The sequence below is a fragment of the Olea europaea genome, chromosome 6 (genome assembly GCF_002742605.1).
Source record: "Olea europaea var. sylvestris chromosome 6, O_europaea_v1, whole genome shotgun sequence".
In the NCBI taxonomy this organism is placed as follows: Eukaryota; Viridiplantae; Streptophyta; class Magnoliopsida; order Lamiales; family Oleaceae; genus Olea; species Olea europaea.
Genome location: NC_036242.1, coordinates 5,391,595 through 5,393,112, shown reverse-complemented (window position 1 = coordinate 5,393,112; position 1,518 = coordinate 5,391,595). Strand labels below are relative to the sequence as shown.

Below are 1,518 nucleotides of genomic sequence, written 5' to 3'. Positions count from 1 at the left end.
AGTTCTGTGAAAGCATTCTCAACGTTCATAGACTCGAGTGCAGACGTCTCTATAAAATATGTTTTCTCCCTCTCAGCAAAACTTGTGCCATCCTCGGTGGATACAGCACGTAGGTGATGTAAATCTGCCTTATTGCCAACAAGCATGATAACGATATTTTGGTCCGTATGATCTCGGAGTTCTTTTAACCATCTTTCGACATTCTCGAACGTGACATGCCGTGTAACATCATAAACAAGCAATGCTCCCACAGCCCCTCGGTAGTAAGCACTTGTGATAGCCCGGTATCTTGAGACAAACAAAACATGTAGAAATAAGAAAGTTATATATGGATGTGCACTTAAATCATCCCAAATTATGAATCCATGAACTCAATTAAGGAGAAAGGAGAAGGTGAAATTTCCGTAACCGAATAAATTTCAATTTTACACCAGTAACATGTCACTTAAGACTATTAGTTATTGAAGGCAACGCAGAAGGAGCTCCGCCCATTGAATAACAGGAATACATACTGATAATCTTATCATTTCCTTATAAATGTTGTAATAATAAATTACTGGTCTATATACAAGTTTAAAGCAATGAAATAACACAAAGTTCAATAACTGATGGAAGTTTCCAGAATCCTTTCTAAAATAGATGAAGGAAAATATTACTCAAATCATTGTTTATACCCGAAGAACCAATGGAAGACAACTAGCAAGTAAGAATATAATTTTTATTTTTGTTTATTTTTAATTGGACGAACGGCTCAATTTGGTTTCCAGCTGTTATTAGAGGTTTCAGTCATCGGAGCATGAGATTAATAAGAATGTCAAACTATAGCAATCTGGCAAAATTTGAACCCAATCGAAATTTTCCTACAGTTATATTTAACTTCGAATTAAGTCCAATTTGCAGAACTACAAAACCATATCAAGCACATCCCAGAGTAATTTTAAATTCTGAGAACGATTTACAAACTCTAGGATCAAAAATTGAAAAAAATAAATAAAGGACAATAATCAAAGAATCAGAGTAATGTAAAGAATCAATAACACTAAAACGATACCGTTCTTGGCCGGCGGTGTCCCAAATCTGAGCCTTGACGATCTTATCCTCGACGTGGATACTCCGTGTAGCGAATTCCACGCCGATTGTTGACTTGGACTCCAAGTTGAACTCATTGCGAGCAAATCTCGATAGCAAATTGGATTTTCCGACTCCCGAATCGCCGATCAGCACCACCTTGAACAAGTAATCGTAGTCATCTTCCGCCCTGTATCCCCTCTCCATTTCAATTCAAAAGTATGCAGATATGCATTTTTCTGTCGTTGTATTTGCAGAGATGGAGCTCAAAACTCCACGTATTGGCCGCGGTAGGGTTGAGGGGTTAGCAGCAAATCTTGGAGGAGTCGTCAAAAAATATATATATATATATATGTTAGTATGGGCTGGCAATTTATTACAGTATCACAGGAGAGTAGAGACATGTTTGGCTAGGTATAAACAAATTAAAAGTTTCTTTTAATTAACTTT

At 36.8% G+C, this 1,518-nt stretch overlaps 1 protein-coding gene across 1 annotated transcript; it reads right to left on the bottom strand.

Annotated features, from left to right (window-relative positions):
* Positions 1-2: 2 nt before the first annotated feature.
* Positions 3-1,410, bottom strand: LOC111395043 (ras-related protein Rab11B-like; the record flags this gene model as incomplete). The annotated part of the gene is made up of 2 exons (XM_023021066.1): positions 1,052-1,410; positions 3-288 (listed from the first exon to the last, which is right to left on the bottom strand). Coding segments are annotated over exons 1-2 (510 nt in total), but the record flags the coding sequence as incomplete, so codon positions are not given.
* Between the last annotated feature and the right edge of the window lie 108 nt (positions 1,411-1,518).